The sequence below is a fragment of the Hibiscus syriacus genome, unplaced genomic scaffold (genome assembly GCF_006381635.1).
Source record: "Hibiscus syriacus cultivar Baekdansim isolate YM2019G1 unplaced genomic scaffold, ASM638163v2 tig00110933_pilon, whole genome shotgun sequence".
Taxonomy (NCBI): domain Eukaryota; kingdom Viridiplantae; phylum Streptophyta; class Magnoliopsida; order Malvales; family Malvaceae; genus Hibiscus; species Hibiscus syriacus.
The window spans coordinates 1,783,261-1,807,432 of NW_024062919.1; the positions used below are offsets into that span (position 1 = coordinate 1,783,261).

Genomic DNA, 24,172 nt, shown 5'->3' on the forward strand with positions numbered 1-24,172 from the left:
TTTGCTTAAGTGTTTCCTTACTCCCAAGTTGTCTTAAGTTCAAGTCCTCCTTTTGGTACTTCTATTTTTCTAGCATGACCCATACTATGAAATATATAGTATATGCTCTAACCCTTTTCCAAATATGAAAGTTGGTCAAGTGGCATAGGCAGGCCAATCTCCCCTTCAAGATCCAGGTTAGATTCCCCTTAATCTCTCATTATTTTAATTTATTTTCCTCTATTAAGATGTTGGCATGTATCATAAGTTAAAATTAAGAAAAAGTCCTCTAATTATGTCATAGCATGTGTTACTATATGATTGGAGGATTAAATTTATTGAATTAATTTAAAATTAAGACTAAATTAATAGCATGTGTAAGTAATAAGGACTAAATGTCTAATTATACCAACTTTATAACTATCATGTAAGCAACTAGTTTATAAGCTCGTTTATATGGTTCTTCTTTTCATTTTATTTTTTTATATTTTAAATATTGGTGAAGGTGGGGTTAAATTGAATATAGGGTTAATGTTGGAGTTCAAACCATGAAGCCTAAGAAACTTAAGGACTAGTGGCATAATTTCATCATTTTCTGAACACACAAACAAACATTTTAACAAACATTAAACGGACATGTTCAGGAACGTTAAACAAATATATTCACGAATGTTAAACTAACATGTTCACGAACACTAAACGAACTGAATGTACCTTTAAACATAAACAAATGAACACTAAAACAATATTAAAAATTTAAACAAATATGAACATTATAAACAAATAAACAAATAAAAAAAAAATTATTCGTCAAAATCCAATTCATTTACACCCATGTAAGGATCTAAAAAGTATTTAATATCGAAGTTTAGGAAATAAACTTTAATTTGACAAGTATTTAAATTAACATATACCAAAATTATTACTAGATAAGAAATTGAAAAGGGGTGACATGTTATGTATTGAATATTGTTTATTTTCAATTTAACCTCGGATATTTATCAATCTCTAAACAGGGTCATGTAAATCTTGAAATATCCGAACAGGTAAAACTGAAAAAAAAATGAAGAGTTTGAACATAAAGAATAAAACCCCATATTTACCTGTCCACATCTTCTTCTATTCAAACAGTGGAAGAAGCAAGTCTACTATGGAGGTCTAGGAGAGCGGATGGAGCAGTTATTACTCAAAAATTTTAAATATTTATTTAATATTTTTTATTTATAATTTATTTTCATCTTATGAAATTTTATAAATCATTAATTAATATAAAATCACGCGTCCGTATGCGTTTGGTTTTTATTAATTAACATGTCTACCAACTCAATGTTATGAATAACTAATTCCTGCAATACTTTTCAATGATAATCGTTAATTCATATACGTACACTTTAAATTTATATGACATGTTAAGAAAAATTAAAAATTAATGGCTGCTGCATAATGCAGTAATGGGTACAAATTTAATATACAATTAAAGAAAGATTTTATCGAAAATATTAATATTTTTTTAATATTTTCAGTAAAAAGTTGTTAAAATATTATTTTTTTATCGAAAATGTTAATTTTACTAATTAATTTTTCGTAGAATCTAATATTAATATTTTTTATAGAAAAAAAATATTTGAGGTAGTATTTTATCAAAAATGTTAAGTATTTTAGGTAGCGTCCAATATTAATATTTTCGGTAGAAAAAATAATATTTTAGGTAGTGTTTTATCAAAAATATTAAAAAAATATTAATATTTTTTATAACATATTTCTTTAACCGTATATTAAGATAGTAATCTGTATGTATTTGTTACTATTTTCTCGATTATCGTCCCTGCAGGCAGCGTTTCCATATATCTATATCTGCTACAGTTGTCTTGAGGCTCAACTGTACGACAACATATCCACTGAGCTTTTGTTGCACTTTATACAAGAAGGGTAAGTTTTCCTTTTTCCTAATGCAAAGTCTCAATTTAATTATATTATTGGGTAATGTACACGTTTAGTACATCAATTATTAGCTTTATTCTATTTTGGTCATCCAACTATTATTTTTTCAATATCATACCTAATATTATGCTTTGGTTTCATTTTGGTCACCACCGTTAAAAAATTAACAAACTTACTGACGTGGTATTTAAAAAAAATCAATGATGATATGGCATTATCTTATGGTTACACGTCAATATAACTGTGAATTTTTTAACGGTAGATGACTAAAATGAAAAAAAAACATAACGCTAGGTATGATTTTGAAATAAAAAATAGTTGGATGATCAAAACGAAATAGAAATTATAATTGGGGTACTAAACTTGTAGTTTAAACCTATATTATTTTACAACATTTTTCTAATAGCATGAGGCGATTATAAAATTGTATCTGTTCAAAAACTTTCTTACTGATTGACGACACACACATTACAAATATAACTGTTCGAATATGGATCCTCTAAGCATAACAATATTTATATATATAATCATATAAATGTAAAATAGATTTTATTACTTTGGGTGATGTAAATCATAGAAAATTCACAACTAAAATCATTTGGACAATCGAAAGAAATAGAGTAATTACTTGAGAGATGTGAAATTCAAGATATATTATGTGACTGAATCAATAGTTTGTTGGCTTTAAACGAGCATTATGACACCATAAAAGTACAGCAGCAATGGCTTGGAATTCAGCACCACCATGAACGCGTGAATGAATTAAACACCGAAGCAAGTTATAGTACTTTCAAGGATGAATTGAAGGAGACGGTGGATTTTAGAATTTATTTAGGAGTTTGGATAATTTTTACGGTGATTGGTTAAGTCGTCGACAACTGAGATCATAAATTTTTGTTTATATGTGAGATGATTTTTTTAATTCATATAATTTTTCGAGATCTATGCGTTAACAATGGGTCGAAGATATCTTTGTCATTGTTTTCATCTCAAAAAATCATCATTTTAACCTTTAAATTTAAATTCTTAGGTTTTTTGCAATCCTTTTAAATCTTTGATTTCGTTCTTTCTTAACTTGTCGTACTTGAAATTTTGATTTTTCTATACAAAGATATATCATTATTTATAGAGATTTGATAGATGTAATTTTATTACAAAATTTTTGAAAAATTCATTTTAGACTCTATAATTTATTTTTCTTTCAATTTGATCATGTGGTGTAAACGAAAATTACAATCAAACCAAAGCCGTTAAAAGTTGCCATCGACTCTAACAATGTCCTAGTAAAAAAAGTAACGAAGTGAAATATTTAAAAGAGAAAATCGTCTCAGTGATCAAAAATGCCTTATAATATACGATTTTAACCAACTTTTTCCGGATTTGCCAAAATGACCAACAAAATCACAATGCGATCGCTAATTCGCAACGCGATCTCCATTATCGCAAATTCGCGTTGCATTTCGCGTTGCGATAGTTGGAAATCGCATTGCGATGGTCTACAGTGTCGTTGCGATTTTCCCAATTCGCAATGCGAATAAGTAAATCGCAACGCGAATTGGGGAAATCGCAATGCGATACTTACTATCGCAATGCGATAATACAAAATCGCAACGAGATACTGACTTTCGCAACGCGATTCTGACTTTCGCAACGCGATTTACATAGCGCTATTCGTATTAACGTGTATTTTTTTTTTCAAATTCCAAACACGAATTTTTTCTTAATAAATCGGAAACTGAACCGTCCACAGTAATCGCAACTCATAACCTCAAACCCAAATCACACACTCAGTCCCATCTCCATCTCTCACTCTCTACGGCGAAATCCGTCCCCATCTCCGAAGATTTCCGTCCCCATCGCCGGCGAAATCCCTCACAACCATTCACATTCAAAAATCCCTCACAATCATTCAAAAATGTAAAATCAACCTCCGAGGGTTAGTTTTGTTTTATTTTTATTTTGAAATTTTTGCATTATTTTAGGTTTTTCATATTGAGATTGATGATAAGTTTACTGGTAATTTCAATAATAGATTAACCATTTCACTTAGATTTCTTATTAAATTCATTCGATTGCTTCCAATACTGCTAAACTGTTTAGCCTGTGAAGTTAGTATTTGTCTTTGTTTTGTCTTTTGGTTGAAGTAATGCAGAAGAAGAATAGTTTCGAGAATGAAAATCGCAACGCGGAAATAACTATCGCAACGAGAAACCAAAATCGCATTGCGATTTTCATTTCGCGTTGCGATTCTCTCGTTGCGATTTTCATTTCGCGTTGCGATTTTCATTTCGCGTTGCGATTCTCTCGTTGCGATAGTCATTTCGCGTTGCGATTCTCTCGTTGCGATAGTCATTTCCGCGTTGCGATTCTCATTATCTCGTTGCGATTTTCATTTCAACCAAAAGACAAAACAATGTTGCAAATTTTAGTTTCAAAAATAAACTACTATTTATGTTTATTGTTTTTGGTATATCTTGACAGTGTAGTTTTTGGTATATCTAACTTGGTATGTTTATTGTTTTTGTAGAAATTTTTTTCGGCTTCATTGACATTAGGAATAAGTTAGCCTAGCCACTACAATTGCTTCGAAGCTTTCACCTGCACAAAGAAAATTGTTTGAGGAAACCTGCTTCGGGCCATGGCTGAGAGTACAACATCCGGGTGGAGATGCTAATTTGACCCATTTGTGGCTTCAGACCATGACTAGAGATCTACCCGACAGTATACAACGTGGTGAGGAAAAGATATGGTTTCATTTTCCACCGGTGTATACTTGTTTTGGGCGGAAGGAGTTCTGCTTAATCACTGGTCTACGATTCGGACACGATGATGTAGGCCGGTACACTCGTCATATCACCCGCCCATCATGGTTATCCAGGGTTTTTCCTGATGAGTCAATAGAGAAGCCGAACTTACACGTCGACGACATGAAGAAATTGTTTAATAAGAAAGATGGTTTTACTCGGATGAATGACGTCGATGTTGTCCGAGTATGCCTTCTACTACTTTTGTATGCCAGCTTTTTAGGCAGAGAGGCCAGACAACCTATTCCTCAGGAGCTAATATTATTGGTAGAGGACCTAAATGCATGGAATCTGTTTCCGTGGGGTTCGTATATATGGAAAGCTACCTGGACTAAGTTGTCGTCTGCCTTTGATGACCGTAAAAGTTTGCGGGGCGATGGGTCGAAATACACTTTGTCAGGCTTTGTTTGGGCCTTTAAGGTAAGAATTTCTATATAATGTTTTCAAAATTATAATTAATTATTTAACAATTACTAATGTTTGTTATTATATTATTTGTAGATTTGGATATTCGAGGCCTTTCCGCCATGAAGACATATGCAATAAAACTTCAAATGATATTCCCAGGGCTATTTCCTGAAGAGGAAACGTCTGTTGGATTGGGAAGACTTAATACCATATGCGACAATAAATAATGTAAGTTAACACAAATACTATCATATAACAATTATTAATAGTAGACGTTTAACTTTGTTTGAGTTTTTATATTTTTAGGAGGCCAACATTCCATTAATTAGACTGACACCCACGGAGGCTGAGCTTGCCACTGATTGGTGGCAAGCTAGCCAACGTTTTCTTGATGGCACGAATGATGAGCATCCTCCACTTCCTCCACTTCGAGAGCCATCACCTCACCCAAAGCCATCACCTGATCAACCCAACTATACACCTCTACAACGAGAGCCATCACCTATCCCGTCACATCATCGAGCCTCTTCTCCACCATCACCTCATGATAGGCGACCGGCAAAGATGGCATGACTTCTATCTCCCTGTTCTCCACCTCCACGGGATGAGTCAAGGGAGTTACGTGATGAGGTCAATGCCTTGCGTGAGGAGATCGGTACTCTACTCGATAACGATGGTGCATGGCATGTGGAGGTGTCTACTTTACGTAGTGAGGTTGCCGCTCTACGTGAGATGGTAGTATCGTTGTAGAATGAGGTTCATACTCTACGCAACAAGGTAAGTTTAAGATTTTCCATATTTAACTTGATGATAAATTTACTCGTAATTTCACTTAAATTAACCATTTCACTTAGATTGCTTCGTAAATTTATTCGGTTGCTGCCAATACTGCTAAACTGTTTATTAACACTGTGAAGTTAGTATTTGTCTTTTTGTTTTGTCTTTTGGTTGAAGTAAATTTATTCGGTTGTTGCCAATTATGCTAAACTGTGTATTCTTTAACACTGTGAAGTTAGTATTTGTCTTTGTTTTGTCTTTTGGTTGAAAGTTTGAAATATATTTGTCTTTGTTTTCACTGTTTAAATATCATGTCTGTTTATTTACTGATATTTGTATTTAATTATTTAGCGGACCGATAAGGCGGATGCTTTACGTCGGGTTTTTTCTTGCACGACAGAGTTCACGCATCAGACGGTGTGCACGTGCTATTAAGTCTCCGTATACCCCATAGTGCGAAGACACCGCAAGAAGAAGCCCGACTCGCCTGTCATCCCTTAAGAGTCCACTCCTATCGTTGAAGAGGCCCCTATCATTCCTCGAGAGTCCCCTCCCACCGTTCAAGTGGCCACTGTCATCCCTCAAGAGTCCACTCCTATCGTTGAAGAGGCCCCTATCATTCCTCGAGAGTCCCCTCCCATCGTTCAAGAGGCCACTGTCATCGTTGAAGAGGTCCCTCCCACCATTCAAGAGCCCGATTCACATGGCATCATATGTAGGATTCTTGAGAAACCCTCTGACGTGCCGGACATGATGGATTCAAGTTGGCTCTCGTATGAGTTACCGGCCAGTACCATACCGGTATCTGAAGTGGAGAGGAAACAACTACCGGACACAATTCTGGATAACACCCTTTGGGCTAAGACCGCAGTTGATTTTTATATACATGAGCGAAGCCAGGGGTGTTTCACTGACATATGCAAGCTCAATGATGATATCTATTTGTTGCTTGATCGATCTTGGTGGGGAGTATTATTAGGGGTCGAAGACAATGGCTATTTCGATGGAGGGGTAAGTCTTATATTTTTCTTATATTTTAATTTGATTATTTTTTTGTAAATTTATGTAAGTTACTAATATATGTCTTTTTTGTAAAACAACATATCGATGCGTGGGTGTCACTTCTTCTAATAATTAGGAAACTTAAGGAAAATAAAAGAAATACACGATATACAATTATGCCGACGTCTTTTAACGTCGTTCACTTGAAGAATCAACGAGATGAATCATTTGCGTTGGGCAATGGACAAGCTAAACTTTATCCTGCATGGTGGGAGGTCGATAAGGTTAGTGTTTATTTTAGATTGAGTTTAAAGGTATTCATAAATAAGTGCGCAAATGAATGAATTATTACTTATGATTGCAGGTGTTTATCCCTGTTTTGGAACGTAACCATTGGCTTCTCGTCGAGCTTCAGATCCCATCCCTTAAGGCAATAGGATATGACAGCATGATAAATTACATATCATTAGCTGATTTAAGAGATATTATTAAGGGATGGAGCTCTTATTTGGCTAAATTCTTGGATGTGATAAATTATTGGACTCGTTCTGGAAACAAGAAGCCAAAGAAGCTCAATATTACAGTTAGCAGAGACGAGACCGCACCACAACAAACGAAAGGACCCAGAGGGGATTATGGTCCTCTCGTATGCTTGGCGTTGGACCGTTTGATCACAGGAAGTATAAGTATCTACCTCCCACCGATATAGATAGAGCTGCAGTAGGCTTGTGGTTTCGACATTATATGGCTAGATCGATATATACAAGACGCTGCCTACCTGCATCCGCGTTATAAAAATGTCCATAAACAATTGGTATGTTTATAGGCTTGTGGTTTGAAAATGTTTGGTTAAGTACCTAGAATTCAATAATTTACTGTTTGTAGGTTTTAGATGTGTAGAAAGTGTTGTTTGAGCAAATGTTTGGTTTATGTAGGTTAATCTCAGAAGTGAGCTGCGTGAAAATGATGTATGGCTGCAAAAGTTGATTCAATAGTAGAAGTGTTATTTTCTCTAATAATTATTGCTTATTTTTTGATTGTTTAATTGATTTGTAAAAGGTGATTTGTAAAAGTTGATTTGTTTAATTGATGTTAACATAATTCTTATTTGTGCTTGTTTAATTGATTGAAATGTAATGGTTGATTTTGTTGATTTCAATCTGCATTATGTTGAAGGCAAAAAAAGTACTATCGCAATGCGAAATGAAAATCGCAACGAGAGAATCGCAACGCGAAATGAAAATCGCAACGCGAAATTAAATTCGCGTTGCGATTTTCATTTCGCATTGCGATAGTAATTTCCGCGTTGCGATAGACATTAAGATGATTGCCTATTAAGTGATAACAACTGAACAGATCATAGTAATTTTCAAACTCAAGTTACTAATACATGCCTAACTGAAAATGTTAAAAGTTCACACATAAAATCTACATAATACAACGTTTGCATTTAAAAATCACCTAAGTTAAACAGTCCCAAAAGGTGAAGCCAGTTGTGATTGGGATTTTAAAGATGATTGCGATTTTGATTGCCTTTTTCTTGACACCATATGAGCTTTGGATTTTGATGATGATCCATATTTTGGTAGAGGAAAAGATGATTGTGATGGCACTGGTGATCCACATGTCAACCTTGTATGACCACTTTCCTTGCACCGAGTACATGTCAATCTCTTCTTCTCTTCACCCTTAGACGGTATACGATCGTGACTTTTTGGTCGGCCAGGTAGCCTTCTGTCCATGGCTGGTGGCAAAACTGTTTGTAAGTCATCTGGTATGTCCCACTCAGAAGGATGTGGAATAGGGTAGACAATCTCAGCATAAGTTTGTCGATATACTTCTGTAGTGTAGCAATCCATAGCGTATGGTGCTTGAATCATCTTGGTTTAGATGAAGAGCAACTTTTATAACATGGCCACACGGATAACCAGATGTTTGTCATTTCATACAACTACACGTCCTTGCATTTAGATCGACAAGCCCATTTAAGTTATTATCCAGTACTTCAAACAAAGTGTTTGAACATGGTTCAACTCTCCATGATGTTGACTTCACAACACGTTTCGTTATCTTTTTTTCAGTCCATGGTGTAACACGATGTTCCAATGTTCCTGTAAATTTAAATAAATAATACTTAGTAAAATATATGATAAGTTACGAATTCAAAGAAATAATACCTGCATGGTTTCTTTTCTTGTAGTACCACTGTTGAATAGAGGCTCGAAAAAACTCCATTAACATAGTAATGGGTAATTTCCGGGAATGACGACTTAGAGCGTTGATTGATTCTGCACTATTAGACGTCATGAAACTATATCTTGCTCCAAGTTGATGTACTCTTGACCATCTTTCAAACCCGACATCTTCTAGTGTTTGAGCACACTGAGGCAAAACGCGTCTTAAACAGTTTATATGCTTATTGAAATCCACTTCCCGATAAACTTTTACAGCCTTCCAGTATGTCCATTTGTGCTTTTTTATACCAGCAGACCTTGATTTTAGATTTCTATACAAATGAACACCACAAAGTCCATGAAAAGCATCTAGGAAACACCTTCTAACAGCGTTGTCAATTGAGTTTGCCCTATCGGATATGATTGTCAGATTGCTAATAGGACCTATACAATCCCTAAGATGCCCTATAAACCATATCCATGAGTCAGAGGTTTCAGATTTGCCAACCCCGTAAGCTATTGACAATATCCCATTGTTAGCATCCATGGCTACTGCTAATAAGTTTACTCCAAGGTATCGACATTTCAAATGTGCTCCGTCAACTATAATAACTGGGCGCATGCAAGTAATAAACGAACGAATCTACAAAATAATATACACAAGAAATATAATCATTTAAATGTGAAATGCATGTAACTAACAGAAATGAGTCAACAGAATTATATTGATTTACTAACCGCTGCACCAATGGCGATAAACAACAACTCAAAGCGTCCATCTCTATCTGTTTTGATATGAGTTACCGACCCAGGATTTTTCAGCTTTAAATTGTGACAATAAGCCGACAGTTGGGCAAACGATGCTTCTGGCGACCCCCTCAACAATTCCATGGCATAACATTTGGCTCTCCAAGCTTGAGAATATGATATACTAATCTTTAACCGAGCATTCATGTCAGTCATAATTTCATGTCCCTGATATACCCTGCCATTCAAAAACATTAACTCAGCCAGAAAACCACCCAACACCTTTTTGTTTGCCTGTCTATGGTTAGGAAAAACTTGGGTTCTTGAACATGTATGTTTATCAATAAAATTCCTAACTTGAAACATTTCACAATCTTTTATCCTCTTTGCAATCATACGCTACGTACAGTTTTTGTCAATCATACACCTTGTTTCGAAACGATATTTGCTTGATTTGTTAACTTTTAGTTGATAGCCATCTTCCACACATTTCGTATACAAAGCTATCTTCAAGTCTTCCTTTGTATCAAAACAATCATCTTTCTTGATACGAATAACTTTTGTGTAACAATCAGCTGCTTTCTTTACCAACTCTTCTTCCGGTATCTGAAGTAATTCTGGCATATTCCAGTTATACTCCCGTGGCATTTTCTTTTCTTCGGGGACTTTTTCTTCTTCTTTTTCTTCTTCAAGATTATATGAATTATAGAATGGATGTTCAACATGTTCATTCACAGCCTCCACTTCCTCCTCATTATCATCAACAACATCTTCCTCGGCAACGGTTGTTTCATCATCAAAATTTGGGTATTGACCAATATCAAAATCATTACACGCAGGGTCTGTTTCTTCTTCTGAAACATCATCAAAATCCGAGTATTGACCAATATCAAAGTCCGGGTATTGACCAAGATCAAATTTCGAATACTGACTAGTACTCACAATTTTTTCTCTTGGCTCATCATCGTCTAATTGGTCAATACGAAAACTGGAATTTGGTGCTGAAAGTTGATTGGGATTTGGATTAGAGAAAGGTTGTAGGTTTTGAGAAAAACTTAGTTGATTACTACCCGCTACTGACCCAACAATACTACTTATAGGTTCAACAACATACAATGTAACATCATCACTTGAAACACTAATGTAAGCAATGAATCATTCAACATCTTCATTGCCGGTTAACAAATAAACTTTACCATTCCTCTGATAAGATAGCCTAAATCCACTTAGGGGCTCTAAATTCAATTTCTTTGAAACACGTAACATTAGAGTTTCATAAGTTAACTTTTTTAATGACAGTTTTAGTTGAAGATTCATGGGTAAAGGCATATATTGTAAAATACCATGAACATTCTCCCATGACCCTCCAAAACATAAATCTATCCAAACATGATCAACATTAGATGATTTCATGGTTGTAAATTAATTTACTAAACAAACGAGCTGCGAAACCAAGACCTGTTGCCGGATGGGGAAGGATGTAGGAACAGATATAGGAACGGATGTCGCCGGAGAGAGTGATAGATGGAGATGGAATGAGTTGCAATTTAGGGATTTAGGTTATGAGTTGTTGCTTCTGCGTAGATATATACACAAAAAATTTGTGTTGCGAAACTAAAACCTATTGCGAACTTTGAAAATCGTATTGCAATTCGGTATTATCTCGTTGCGAAAGTAAGTATCGCGTTGCGATTTTCCTAATTCGCAATGCGAATAAGTAAATCGCAATGCGAATTTGGAAAATCGCAATGCGATACTGACTATCGCAACGAGATAATACAAAATCGCAACGAGATTCTGACTTTCGCAACGAGATTCTAAAAATCGCAATCATCTTCAAAATCCCAATCACAACCGGCTTCACCTTTTGGGACTGTTAACTTAGGTGATTTTTAAATGCAAACGTTGTATTATGTGTATTTTATGTGTGCACTTTTAACATTTTCAGTTAGGCATGTATTAGTAATTTGAGTTTGAACATTGCTATGATCTGTTCAGTTGTTATCACTTATTAGACATTCATTTGACTATCGCAACGGGGAAATCGCAACGCGAAAATGGCTATCGCAATTCGAAATGAAAAATCACAACGCAAAAATGGCTATCGCAACTAGAAAATCGCAATGCGAAATGAAAATCGCATTGCGATTTTCTCGTTGCGATTTTCATTTCGCATTGCGATTTTCTCGTTGCGATAGTCAGTTTCGTGTTGCGATAGTCTGTTTTGCCTTCAACATAATGCAGATTGAAAATCAACAAATCAACTATTACATTTCAATCAATTAAACAAGCACAAATAAGAATTATGTACACATCAATTAAACAAATCAACATTTACAAATCATCTTTTACAAATCAATTAAACAATCAAAAAATAATAATAATTCTTATTTCTTCATAAATAATTGAATCAATGAATTAACAACTTTGTGACCCCGTACATCCATTTCACGCAGCTCACTTAAGGATTAACCTGCAGAAACCAAACATTTGCTCAAACAAGACTTCCTACACATCTAAAACCTACAAACAACAAATTATTGAATTCTAGGTACTTAACCAAACATTTTCAAACCAAAAGGAGTATATATGTTAACAAAACTTGCATTTGACTTACCAATTAACAATGGACACTTTCATAAGGCGGATGCAGGTAGGCAGCGTCTCGAATATATTGCTCTAGCCATATAATGCCGAAACCACAAGCCTACTGCAGCTCTATCTCTATCGGTGGGAGGTAGAAACTCTGTGCTTCCCGTCGTCAAACGCGCCAAGCACAAGCATACGAGAGGACCACAATCCCCTCTGGCTCCCGGCGATTGTTGTGGCGCGGTCTCGTCTCTGACAACTGTGACATTGAACTTCTTTGGCTTCTTGTGTCCAGAATGAGTCCAATAATTAATCCCATCCAAGAATTTAGCCAAATGAGAGCTCCATCCCTTGATCATATCTCTCAAATCAGACAGTGATATGTAATTTATCATGCTGTCATACACTATTATCTTCAGGGATGGGAGCTGAAGTTGGATGAGAAGCCAATGACGATGTTCCAAAACAGGGATAAACACCTGCAATCATAAGTAATAATTCATTTATTTGCGCACTTATTTATGAACACCTTTAAAAAATTTAAAGAATAAACACTAACCATATCGACCTCCCACCATGCAGGATAAAGTTTAGCTTGTCCGTTGCCCAACGAAAATGATTCATCTCGTTGATTCTTCAAGTGAACTGCGTGAAAAGCCACCGGCATTATTATATATCGCGAATTTTTTTTTATTTTTCCTAAGCTTCCTTATTATTAGTAGACGTGACACCCACGCATCGATATGCTGTTTTACAAAAAAATACATATATTAGTGAATTACATTAATTTTTAAAAAAATTAATCAAAATCATATATAAGACAAATATAATACTTACCTCCCCATCGAAATAGCCACTGTCTTCAACCCCTAATAGCACACCCCACCAAGACCGATCAAGCAACAAAAACATTTCATCGTTGAGTTTGCTTATGTCAGTGTAACACCCTTGGCTCCGCTCATGTAGATAAAAATCAACTGAGGTCTTAGCCCAAAGGGTATTATCCACAATTGTTTCCGGTAGTTGTCTCCTCTCCACTTCAGATACCGGAAGGGTACTAGCCGGTAACTCATACGAGAGCCAACTCTCATCCATCATGTCCGGAACCGGTGGGGGTTTCTCAATACTTCGATATATTACCCCATGTGAATCGGGCTCTGGAATGGTGAGAGGGACCTCTTCAACGATGACAGTGGCCTCTTGAACGGTGGGGGGACTCTTGAGGGAGGATAGGGGCCTCTTGAACGATTGGAGGGGACTCTTGAGGGATGACAGGTGAGTTGGGCTTTTTCTTGCGGAGTCTTCGCACCATTGGGGTGAACGGAGACGTAATAGCACGTCCACGCCGTCTGATGCGTGAACTCCGTCATGCAAGGAAAACCCGACGTAAAGCATCCACCTTATCGAGCCGCTAAAAAAAATTAATACATAAATCAGTAAATAAACAGACATGATATTAAACAAAGACAAATATGTTTCAAACTAGCATTGTATTCACCCAAGTCATTATTCTATCATAGTTCACAAAATGCTCAGATAACATTCCAGAAGTAAGCACTTATATAAACATTTAAAAGGACAACATATATAAACATTCCAGAAGAAGAATAGTTTACTTTCGCAGCACGAAACTTAAAATCGCAACGCGAAAATGACTATCGCAACGCGGAAATGGCTATCGCAATGCGAAATGAAAATCGCAACGACAAAATCGCAATGCGAAATGAAAATCGCAACGACAAAATCGCAATGCGAAATGAAATCGCAACGACAAAATCGCAACGCGAAACACAAATCGCATTGCGATTTTCATTTAGCGTTGCGATTTTGTCGTTGCGATTTTGTCGTTGCGATTTTCATTTCGCATTGCGATAGCCATTTCCGCGTTGCGATAGTCATTTTCGTGTTGCTCAAGTAAACTATTCTTCTTCTACAAATTGAAACTTGAATGGATTGCATTACTTCAACCAAAAGACAAAAACAAAACCAAAAACAAATACTAACAAAAACAGTTTAGCAGTATTGGCAGCAACCGAATGAATTACGAGTATGAAAAATCTTAAACTTACCTCGTTGCGTAGAGTATGAACCTCATTCTACAACGATGCTACCATCTCACGTAGAGCTGCTACCTCACCGCGTAATGTAGACACCTCAACACGCCATGCACCATCGTCTTTGCGTAAAGTACCGACCTCCTCACGCAAGGTATTGACCTCATCACGTAACTCCCCTAACTCATCCCGTTGAGGTGGAGGTGGAGAACAGGGAGATAAACGTCGTGGCATCTTTGCCGGTCGCCTATCTTGCGGTGATGGTGGAGAAGAGGCTCGATGATGTGACAGAATAGGTGATGGTTGTCGTTGTGGAGGTGTATAGTCGGGTCGATCAGATGATGGCTCTGGGTGAGGTGATAGCTTTGGGCGAGGTGATGGCTCCCGAAGTGGAGGCTGCTCATCAACCGTTCTATCAAAAAAACGCTTACTAGCTTGCCACCAATCAGTGGCAAGCTCAGCTTCCGTGGGTGTCAGCCTCTGTAGAGGAGTGTTGGCCTCCTAACAATATAAAAGCTCAAACAAAGTTAAACGTGTACTAGTAATAACTTGTTTATAAACATATGGTAGTATTTATGTTAACTTACATTATTTATTGTCGTATACCGTAGTAAATCTTCCCATTGCAAGGTCCGTTTTCTCTTCCAGGAAATAGCCCTGGGAATATCATTTGAAGTTTTTATTGCATATGTCTTCATGGCGGGAAAGGCCTCAAATATCCAAATCTACAAACAATATAATAACAAACATTAGTAATTGTTAAATAATTACTTATAATTTTGGAAACATTATATAAAAATTCTTACCTTAAAGGCCCAAATAAAGCATGTCAAAGTGTATTTGGAACCATCGCCATGCAAACTTTTTCGATCATCCAAGGCAGACGATAACTTATTTCATGTAGCTTTCCATAAATACGAGCCCCATGGAAACAGGTTCCACGCATTTAGGCCTTCTACCAATTTGATTAGATCATTTGGAATAGGTTGTCTGGCCTCTCTGCCTAAAAAGCCGGCATGCAAAAGAATTAGAAGGCATACTCAGACAACGTCGACGTCATCCATCCGAGTAAAACCATCTTTCTTATTCAACAATCTTGTCAGGTCTTCTACGTGTAGATTCGGCCTCTCCAGCTCAAGAAAAACCCGGGATAGACATGATGGGCGGGTAATGTGTCTAGTGTACCGACCTACATCATCGTGTCCGAAGCGTAGACCGGTGATTAAGCAAAACTCCTCCCGCCCAAAACACGTATACGCCGGTGGAAAATCAAACCATATCTCTTCATCACGACGTTGTATAGTCTATGGTAGATCGCTAGTCATGGTTTGAAGAAACAGGTGTGTCAACATCGCATCTCCACCGGGATGTTGTACTTTCAGCCATGGCCCGAAGCATGTATCCTCAAACATTTTTCTTTGTGCAGGTGAAAGCTTCGACGCAATTGTTTTGGCCAGGCTGACTTTATTTCTTAAGGTCAATTGAGCCGAATAAAAGTTCTACAAAAACAATAAACATACTAAGTTAGATATACCAAAAACTACACTGTGAAGATATACCAAAAACAATAATAAACATAAAGAGTAGTAGTTTATTCTTCAAACTTAAATTTGCAACACTGTGAATTTCGTATTTGTCTTTATTTTTTGGTTGAAGTAATGCAATTCATTCAAGTTTCAATTTGCAGAAGAAGAATAGTTTTTGAAAATGAAAATCGCAACACGAAAATGACTATCGCAACGCGAATTTGACTATCGCAACGCGAAACTAAAATCGCGTTGCGATTTGCATTTCGCGTTGCGATTCTCGGTTGATTTAATAAGAAATCTAAGTGAAATGGTTAATCTATTATTGAAATTACCAATAAACTTATCATCAATTTCAATATGAAAAACCTAATAATAATGCAAAAATTTCAAAAAGAAAATAATTAAAAAAACTAACCCTCGTTGGTTGATTTGGTTGATTTTCCATTTCTGATTGTGAGGGTGGCTCTGAGAGATGGAGATAGACGGATTTCGCCGGAGATGGGGACGAATTTCGTCGGAGATGGGTGAGAGAGTGAGAGATGGAGATGGGACTGAGTTGTGATTTTAGGTTTTAGGTTCTGAGTTGCGATTACGGGATATACTGTGGACGGTTCAGTGTTCCAATATATTAATATTCGTGTTTGGAATTTAAAAATAAAATACTTGGCCAGGATACTAATGGCGCTTTGAAAATCGCATTGCGATTATGTATTATCGCGTTGCGAAAGTCAGAATCGCGTTGCGAAAGTCAGTATCTCGTTGCGATTTTGTATTATCGCATTGCGATAGTAAGTATCGCATTGCGATAGTCAGTATCGCATTGCGATTTTCCCAATTCGCGATGCGATTTACTTATTTGCATTGCGAATTGGGAAAATCGCAACGACACTGTAGACCATCGCAACGCGAAATGCAACGCGAATTTACGATAATGGAGATCGCGTTGCGAATTAGCGATCGCATTGCGATTTTGTTGGTCATTTTGGCAAATCCGAAAAAAGTTGGTTAAAATCATATATTATATGAGAATTTTGGTCACTGAGACGATTTTCTCTATTTAAAAAAATTACTAATAAATACCAAAATATTAAAAGTGAAATTAAAAAACCCTATAATTTTATTTCTTATACTTATAGATCAAACCTCAACATACCTTAAACTTCATCCTTAACCTCACAGTTTCATGTAATAACATTTTTTTAAAAAGAAAATCATCCTAGTAATTGTACTTTTAGTTGCTGATAATTTTGGTGTTCATCATAATATTCACACTATTCCCTAAATATATTTTTGGAACCAGTGTTTTCTAAAATTCCATTTTAAACCCAACATTTCACTAATTTAACCTCTTTTCAAGGATAAGAAGTTTTATTATATTGTTATTATTATTATTATTATTATTGTTATTATTATTTTTATTGTTATTATTATTATTATTGTTATTGTTATTATTGTTATTATTGTTTTTGTTGTTATTGTTATTATTTACTTGTCAGAATAGTGATACCAGCAAAAACAATAATAACCTTTGACCCAATTTCAGGGCCCTTCTTCCCTGAAAAAAAAGGAGTATGTTGATCTGTATTAACTAGTATCAACTTCTTCTGGTCCTAAAACCAAGTGGATACAAGGTTTTGAACAAAAAGTAAAAAAGAGCGTGAAATATATTATAAATATGGTGAACATGTATTCAATTCTCCACGTGCTCCATTGTTTTCGTATACATGTCATGTGTGGATCGAAGGGACGGATGAGATAGTAGTATCTTTGTAAATTTTAAATTAATATATATTTTATATATTTTATTTATATTATTTTCGTCCCCTAAAATTTTATAAATTCGTATCTTCTTAAAATTTTAAAAATTTATCCTCAAAGATCCTGCATCTTTTTATATATACTACTACAATATTTATCAGCCATGTATTGTACCCTGAACCTAACATATTTGACTATTGCGACAATCACATGTGAACCTAGTACATTGTGTATGGTTGTTTTCGAAGAAAAGAATCAAAGATTCAAGACCAGCATTAAAGAGGGCGTAAGATATTATATCAAGGCACATACTTTTAAAATTAAAAAAAAATAGTTATTTTTTAAAATTTAGAATTTTTTTCAAAAATTAATTATACGTATTCATAAATTATAATTTTGATTTTAAACTTTAAAATGTTCTAATTACATCAAAATTATTAGTGCATATAAATTAAACAAATTACTAATACCTGTTTAATTGATATGCATATCAATTTCGATTGGTACTAATTATTCGTAAAGGGTCAAAGATTGATTTAAATTATGTGAATATTATTTTCGTTTCATTAAAATTATTCTTTTTTTTATTTTTTAATGTTTAGTTTTTTTTTTCATTTTGATTATAATTATTTTAAATAACTAAACTTTATAAAATTTATTTAAAATTTATTTGATTAAAAGTTTTAAAAATATTTTTTATATTTTTGTCAATAAGAAATTTTAAAAAATAAGAATTTAAATTTGAAAAAATAGAAAAAAAGACGATAAGAACAATTCAAAAATATAAAGGGAGTATTAGGGTTTAGCTTTTAGAACAAAAAAGGGAACTGAAAATTTTATTTTATTTTAGTACTTAAACTTTCATTTGTTTCAAAAGAATGCCTAACATTTACTTTTTATTTTGTTTTGGTATCTCGCCGTTAAAAACTTAGCGAAAATGTTACAACCTAACTTTTTATGGGTAAATTACATCATTCATCACTCAACTATCTTCTCACTCCTATTTTGGTGACTAAAGTTTATTTTTTAGTTTAATTATTTAACTTTCAAATTACTCCTAATTTAATCACTCTAACTTTCAAATTTAATTTTTTTATTTTAATAATGTATTAATAAAATAGTAATAAAAATGTAATATAACAAATTTTTTAGTAAAATAAATTAGAGATAGTAAAACATGAGTAATTTGAAAGTTGAGTAGTTAAATTAAAATTTTTAAACTTTAGTGACCAAAATAGAAGTGAGAAAATAGTTAAGTGATGAATTATGTAATTTATCCATAAATAATATAAAAAAAGTAAAAGAAAGTACAACCTATTAAATCACCGAGATGGCTTAGTTTGTACAATAAAATAATTTAAAATATTAATGCGTAGGACAAAATAGAACAAAGACAATAATTAAGCTATTCATTAAATTAAAAAAACTAGCAAAAACACACATTAAAGCAGAATTTAACAAATATTTGTTAATGGAGAAAAAAAAAAGGAAGTCGAAACTAATGCTTCAACAATAACACATGAAACTAAAAGAAATTAGATAACTTTTAATAGTATAAGGTTCTTCACTGCTACGTTAAAACTCTTAGTCTCAGACTTGGCCCCTATGGTCACAAAATGGTGAAGTTAAAGTCAATTCCCGAACCTATAATGGTGCGCTCTTGACTTCTTCGATAACCCTTTCGATATGATCTGCGGTTAAGCATTGTTGCACATTACCGCAGTTCTGATCCTTTCGACCGTGCATTTTATTAGACTGTTGACGGTAGCCACCGATCCAAGAGAAAGCTTCGCTGTCGGAACTGAATCAACTAAAATCTGGAAGGCAACGGTAAGGAGAGAGCCACCGGAGCCGATTTCTTGAATTCCTCCTCCGCTATGCCCCTGACCGTCTGGAAGGATTGCGAAACCGGATGGCAATAGCGCTGCGTAATCCGGGTCCCCGCCGCTTAGGACGACATTCATCGCGAGGATATCGACCGGGGCATAAATCACATAGGACCCTGTTGCATCAGTGCAGCTCTCTTGAAGTATCAGCATGTTGCTTTGGCTAGAGTTTGCACTCTGCAGATTGGAAATGTTGAGTTAATGTTGAAGTACCAATATGTTTTGGTCCATAGATTTTATAAATTCGTCCCTCCTTAAAATTTTAGAAATTTGTCTCCTAACATAGAATTCTATGTTGGTCCTTATATTTAACTTGTCAACTTACATTTACGCGCAGTAAAGAGACACAATTGCCTGGATCACGACCATTTGCTATGTGAGCCATTTCTAGAACTAGGCCACCATTTGATAGAATGTCCCACTAGAAACTCAAGTTAAAAGCTGCAAATTAGCATAATATTCTAACAGAAAAAAAATTATTCAATTATCCAAACAAAAGGCTTGAAAAAATGATTGAATTCTCCATTGGAAGCTCAATGTACCTCACTTCGAGAGTTCTCATCCCTTAGGAAATCGAATACCCTTTTTGGTGGAACCGGGATCCAGAACGAAGTTGCAGCACTAAGCACAATACCAGGAGGCCTGCCTGGATCATCCATACTCTTCCGGGTCATAACCCGAACATCATCGGAACCTGTTCCCGACAGAGTTGTCCAAGCATGGGCCGTAGAAGCACCGACACCGGTACAAAAGCTAGTCACCATCCTCTCTGCCAACTTCAACATACTCTTCCTCCCTTCCATGCTTGTTATAACTGCGGAATATCAGTAAGAATCCGAAATGGTAACACCAATGACACATGAATAAAATGCTAAATAATGTTTTACCGCATAGATCCCCTGCTGGAATGTTACTGGCCATTGAACTCGCAAGACGTTCACACTGTCGATCCAATGTGGCCACCCAGCGTTTCGCTCCAAAAGCTAGACCGGAGTTAACTACTGATCTGTATAAGTTGTGGACTGCTCTATCATCCACTTCTACATGCTCAACCCATATAACCTGAAGTACCACAAAAAAATGTCATGATATTATATATACACACACATATGAATTGAAATATAGATCAGGGTTTCAAATCGCGGTTGCTGTCGCGGTTTCGGTTATTTCGGATTTACCGTGATTGCGGCCGTGCCGGCGCTATTGCGGCCGTTGCGGGTAACTCGGACAACGGCAAAACCGCTATATGGCCGAAATCACGGTCGCGGACCGTTTTTTAAAACCCTGATTATAGAGTAACATACCTTAGAGTATCCATTCGGCAATTCTTGAATCAAACAACCTGATGGTCTTCTTCTATATTTCAACGCCGGATTAGGGCGAAAATTATCCAAGGAAACATCAACTACTGCCCAAGTTCCGTCAATATGCTGCTTACAGTACCTCACGAAGTAATTTTCCCTGCTTGGAACAAGTGGTGAAGGGACTTGAAACTCAGCCGTCATCTGAAAATGCAAGATATCAGGCATGTTTTAAAAACTTAAGGCAGAATTGAAAAGAAAAACAAGATCGAAGTGCTCATTACCACTTGCAAAGCTCCATTATAGTTTCCTGCAACACCAGTTGATAGGACTTCTAAAGTCATAGCCCTTGAAACAATGCCGCAAAACACACTTGACCATTGGTTCTGAAAATCAATTACTTTAATTAGTGTGGGGTGAATCTAAAAGTTTATATTATGGACCCTAAACTTGGAAACAAAATCCTACCACGTCCATGAGAATCTCAACTAGGTTGACATGATTCATAATGACAACTGCAGATTCCTTTGAAGCTTCATGCCTCAACCCCAAAGGTTTTGGTCCAGTTGCCCTAGGGAAAGTTCTTAAATATTCATCTTCGTTCAACACATCTGTAGAATTATCCCCAGGAACCCACAAAGGTTCACCAGATTGAGCCAATCGGATCAGTTCCTCCATTGCAGCAACTGCTAGCTCAACAATCATAGGTTTTTCCGCTTCTGTAGGCACAGAGACAGACCTTAGAAGATCACCAGTACTGCGATCCATTTCGCCTACGAACCCTGATTGTGTCCCGAAATTGCTAACTCCAAGATCTACGGAGCGTGATTGTAAGTGAGAAGAAAGGTGAGGATAAGAAGATAAAGGCTTGCCAACATATTTAGCAGCTATTCCAGATATCCTATCAATCTGTAATAGAAGAACACAGAAACCTAATAAGCAAAAAAAGAAAAAGTAACTTGATAATAATACACAAGGGACGTGTGTAGCATTTTTCAGTCACCTCTTCCTTTAACCGAGCATTTTCAATTCTCAAATGCTGCTCATCAAATGACATCTCGCCAAGGGCAGCTGGGCCTCCACAGCTGGGGCAGGTGGCATTGCTGAGAGCTTCCTTGTACCTATTGTTCTCCGCGCGGAGCTTTTCATTCTCAGCTTTCAATATAGCATTTTCATTGCGTTCATGCTGGGCCTGTTAATGAAGGTAAAATTCAGCAGTTAAACTAGGATAAGAAATCTTACTACATAGACATGGATATTTACCTTCATTTGGGTGCGCTTGTTTTGGAACCAAAACTTGACTTGTAGTGGCTCTAACCCTAGCTCACGGCTAAGCTCCTTCCTTTGCTTATCATCAGGGTGAGGACACTCCTTAAAGAATCTGAGCAACAAAGAATAAACAAATCCAAAAAAATCAATTCTTCAAAGATGAACAAGGGCAGATATTGTATGTAATATCGCTTTCACAACATAAAAGCACAGTTATTAATAGAAAATAAATCACAATGTAACGTGCACAACATCCACATTTGAGTACTACGATTATATGAGAAGAAAAAGAAAAGGACTACGCTTCCATGTCCTGGATTTGACGCTGTGTATGACGATGATAACGCTTCTTCTTGGGGCGTTGGTTAGGATCATGATCATCACCGGATGGAGCATCCATGGTTTCAGTACCAGATTTGATCTCATAATCATCATCCCTGACATTCCCCATTAGTTCACTTTCGTTGGTCTTATGAACCATGTCGAACATATGGGAACTATCGAATAAGCTGGGGCTAAACATGCTACCGAAAAAAACGTGGACGCCTATGGAGTTTCTGGATTCTGCCAAGACAACATAACTCAAGCTAAGTAAAATAAAGGGGGGGAATGGGTGAAAGAAACAGTAGTTCAAAGGGAACCGATGCTAGTGTATAATTAAGTTGAAAAAGCTTTCTTTTCATGGAACATTTACCTTATAGATTAGAGCAGCAATTTTCTCGTCTTAAATGCATCAGTGGTCATTGGAAACATACAGAACCGATGACTTTTTAAAACCCTAACCAGCTACCTACCCGTACAAGTTACACATATCTGTCTCCTTTGCTTGTTAGATTCTCGTCTTCGGGTTCCTCATTGGTGGGGTATTATTAGGCTGATTTGATTGAAACCAAAAACCTTTAAACACTTGTTTTGTACGCTCTCTTAACTAAATACATGAAACGAAGAATGGGGAACTGTTAACATCAAAGCTACGCTCCTACACACAAAACGAAAAGATTGTTGAGAAAGATTATTGGAAAGAGAGGGTTTTTAAGAGTTTGGGGTCACTGGGAAAATCGCAGTGGTGGAGGGGGGAAAATAAAGAGAAATGAAGAAACGTATAGAGAGGATGTAGCAGCTAAAGGAGTAAATTGGAGAGCTCATACAGAGGGTGTAATGGCATTTATGGTTGGTGGGAGCTTTAATGGCTAGTGATATCGAAAAAGGAAATTACAGAAACAGAAAAAGGCATCTTCCCCTTCCCTTCCCTTCCCATTCGTTTAAATATTTGCTTCTATTTTTTTTCTGTTTTAAATACTCTATCATGATTAAATATAATATTTATTTATAATTTAACTAAATCATTAATGATAGTCATATATATATATATATATAATAGATGCAACTGTTTGAATTTAGAATCAATTAAAAATAACAGTTTTTTTTTTAACTATTAAAGTTATTCAATGGGTTAAATTTATTTGATAATCTTTTAGCTAGGTTTTTTACCCTGGATTCAATAACGATAGTTTTTGTTAATTACTTCTAATAACCATGTATATTAATTAATTATAGATTATTTGATCGTTGAAATTTAAATATTTTAAATGAAATAAAATGAGGATTGTACCAATAAGATATTATTCGATATGCGTATTAATTAACTACCTACTCTCAAATTATAGCTTCTTTAGAAGGAATGGAATATATTTTTAGAGCAAATTATATTAGATATTATTAAATTATAGTATTGTATTAAATTTATCATTGAATTATAAATTGATACGATTGTAGCATTAAACATTAATTTTACATATAATTATATCTTTGAACTGATAAGTGATAAACAAAGCGTTGCGATGGAAGATAGTTTCTTTTAATGTGATGACGTGGTCAATATGATATGGATATATCGATCTTCAAAATGATGTCATTTTTAGTAAGATTTATATTAAAACGTTCATATTTCACT

General features: G+C 35.5%; 1 protein-coding gene across 2 annotated transcripts; it reads right to left on the bottom strand.

Annotated features, from left to right (window-relative positions):
* Positions 1 to 19,204: 19,204 nt before the first annotated feature.
* Positions 19,205 to 23,193, bottom strand: LOC120147135 (homeobox-leucine zipper protein MERISTEM L1-like). 2 transcript variants are annotated; one of them, XM_039160577.1, is made up of 11 exons: positions 22,913 to 23,193; positions 22,521 to 22,782; positions 22,213 to 22,330; positions 21,953 to 22,141; positions 21,418 to 21,858; positions 21,234 to 21,335; positions 20,953 to 21,153; positions 20,536 to 20,710; positions 20,191 to 20,462; positions 19,974 to 20,069; positions 19,460 to 19,825 (listed from the first exon to the last, which is right to left on the bottom strand). In XM_039160577.1, exons 2-11 carry the CDS (start codon positions 22,739 to 22,741, stop codon positions 19,460 to 19,462), a joined length of 2,181 nt encoding a protein of 726 aa, XP_039016508.1. In that variant the 5' UTR covers positions 22,742 to 22,782; positions 22,913 to 23,193. The 2 variants fall into 2 exon arrangements, with proteins under 2 accessions (XP_039016510.1, XP_039016508.1); XM_039160579.1 differs by lacking the exon at positions 22,913 to 23,193 and having other exon boundaries at positions 19,205 to 19,825; positions 22,521 to 22,741.
* Positions 23,194 to 24,172: the final 979 nt, after the last annotated feature.

What these genes read in the sequence shown, in the direction of transcription:
- LOC120147135 (XM_039160579.1), bottom strand. Translation starts at nt 22,741, where the DNA reads ATGTTTAGCCCCAGCTTATTCGATAGTTCCCATATGTTCGACATGGTT. An exon ending in ATAATGGAGCTTTGCAAGTG is followed by an intron (nt 21,154 to 21,233) that starts GTAATGAGCACT and finishes TTGCATTTTCAG; the next exon opens with ATGACGGCTGAGTTTCAAGT. An exon ending in TCTCTTTACTGCGCGTAAAT is followed by an intron (nt 19,826 to 19,973) that starts GTAAGTTGACAA and finishes TCCAATCTGCAG; the next exon opens with AGTGCAAACTCTAGCCAAAG.